The sequence below is a fragment of the Tupaia chinensis genome, unplaced genomic scaffold (genome assembly GCF_000334495.1).
Source record: "Tupaia chinensis unplaced genomic scaffold, TupChi_1.0 Scaffold145093_1, whole genome shotgun sequence".
Lineage (NCBI taxonomy): Eukaryota > Metazoa > Chordata > Mammalia > Scandentia > Tupaiidae > Tupaia > Tupaia belangeri.
Genome location: NW_006204954.1, coordinates 2825606 through 2827891, shown reverse-complemented (window position 1 = coordinate 2827891; position 2286 = coordinate 2825606). Strand labels below are relative to the sequence as shown.

General features: G+C 35.5%; 1 protein-coding gene across 1 annotated transcript; it reads left to right on the top strand.

The window, feature by feature from the left end:
* Positions 1-5: 5 nt before the first annotated feature.
* Positions 6-737, top strand: LOC102488822 (inorganic pyrophosphatase-like; the record flags this gene model as incomplete). The annotated part of the gene is made up of 1 exon (XM_006167800.2): positions 6-737. A coding segment is annotated over one exon (411 nt), but the record flags the coding sequence as incomplete, so codon positions are not given.
* Between the last annotated feature and the right edge of the window lie 1549 nt (positions 738-2286).

Genomic DNA, 2286 nt, shown 5'->3' with positions numbered 1-2286 from the left:
CCGACTGGAAAGTCATTGCCATTAATGTGGAGGATCCTGATGCCGCCAATTATAACGATATTAATGATGTGAAACGCCTGAAACCTGGCTACCTAGAAGCTACTGTGGACTGGTTTAGAAGGTACAAGGTTCCTGATGGAAAACCAGAAAATGAGTTTGCTTTCAATGCAGAATTTAAAGATAAGGACTTTGCTGTTGATATTATTAAAAGCACTCATGACTATTGGAAAGCATTGGTGACTAAGAAAACAGATGGAAAAGGAATCAGTTGCATGAATACAACAGTGGCTGAGAGCCCCTTCAAATGTGATCCTGATGCTGCCAAAGCTATTGTGGATGCTTTACCACCACCATGCGAGTCTGCCTGCACAGTACCAACTGATGTGGATAAGTGGTTCCATAACCAGAAAAACTGAGGTGATTCCTCTGGAATACAAGCTGATATTGCTGCATCTTACTCATCTGGAAATACTAGATGCAAAAGTAGTAGCCTGACAAAGCTTTAAGTTTATAGAACTTCTCTAACTAAAGCAAATTCTGCCGTGACCAGTCTGATATATTCAGAATGTTACCTGTCTAAGAGCATTTTTTGTATCTCAACTGAGGTAACTAGTACATGCTAAAATATCAAAGCAGTTGTAATTTGGAAGTCATTTGTGAATAGATGTGCAAACTGAGCACATATTATTGGATGTACATGTTTACCGTGAGTTAGAAAATAAAATTATTTTGCTGAAAAAAAAAAAAAAAACTAGTTGACTATTTACATCTTTTATTCTATTAATCTATTTTATTCTATTAATCTATTTATTCTATTAATCTATATACATCTTTTATTCTATTAATCTATTGAACTATACTTATGCCATATCAGACTATCTTAATTATTGTAACTTTTTAGTAGGTCTTAAATACAGGCAGTGTGAGTTCTCCAATTTTGTTTTTCTTCTTCAGGATTGTTATAGCTATTTCAGGTCTTTAGCTTTTCCACACAGATTTTAGAAAGAACACCCATTTTTATAAAAAGTCTTGTTTGATTTGGATTTATGTTGCTTTGAAGTCTGTGGAATAATATAAGAAAAACTGATTTTAAATGACTGAGTCATTTAATCCATGAAAAATTAAATATGGGCCCAACCCCATAGTGCATCGGGAGCCAGGTCCCACATGACTGACCGGGGTTCACATCCCAGCCCCAGGTATTTGTGCATGTCTGCTCCAAAGCCTGACTGGATGGAGAAATGAAAGAAAAGAAATTGAGACATGTGATCATGCCTCAAATCTATTGGGTGACATTTTCTCTTTTTTCTCTCTCTAAGAAGCCCATGCACCTTCTGTCAATGAAAAAAAATTTTAACATAAAAATTTAAGTGTCTACTTACTAAGTCTTTAATTTCTGTAACAATGTTTTATAGTTTTCAATATAGAGATATTGTATCTCTTTAGTTACATTTTTTACATAAGTAATTTTTGGATGCTACTGTGAATGAAATATCTGAATTTCATTTTCTCTTTGCTGCTGTTATATAGAGTTCTGCATTTTGATCTTCTGACAGTCTGCTAAATTTGCTTAGTAGTTGTGTTAGTTATTTTGTAGATATCTTAGAATTTTCTACACACAAAAAAATTGAGTCATCTGCAAAGAAAGGAAGTTTTTTTTTTTTTTTCTTCTGGTCAATATGCCTTTGATTTCTTTTGTATTGCCTAAAATCTCTAGCAGAATGTTGAATAGCAATTGGGAAGATAGTCATTCTCACCTTGGACTGGGTCTTAGAGGGAAGAATTTAATGCGCTGTTCCTAAATATGATAATAATTCTAGGTTTTCTTTGTAGATCCCTTTATAAGATTGAGAACTTTTCTTCTATGCTTAGTTTGCTCAGAAGTTTAAACATAAATAGGTGTTGAATTTTATAAATGTTTTTTGGACTCTATTAAAATTATTATATTGTTTTTCTCCTTTCTTCTACTAATACAAAGAATTGCATTAACTGATTTTCTTTTTTTTTTTTTTTTTTGGAGAGGCTTTCACTATAGGGCGCATGGGCTCGCCAGACAGACAGAGAGAGACAGAGAGACAGTGAGAAATCACCCCCCAGGGGGGATGGCCACGCCACAATCCCTTCTCCTCCATTCTTCTCTCGGGATCTTGGGCATGCACACACATGTGCCTGGCGAGAGTTTAAGCCACCGGGTCCGGGACGCGAACCACGGTTGACTACGTGGGAGTCCAGCGACATAGCCATTATGCTAACTGCTTGTCCCACATTAACTGATTTTCTAATGTT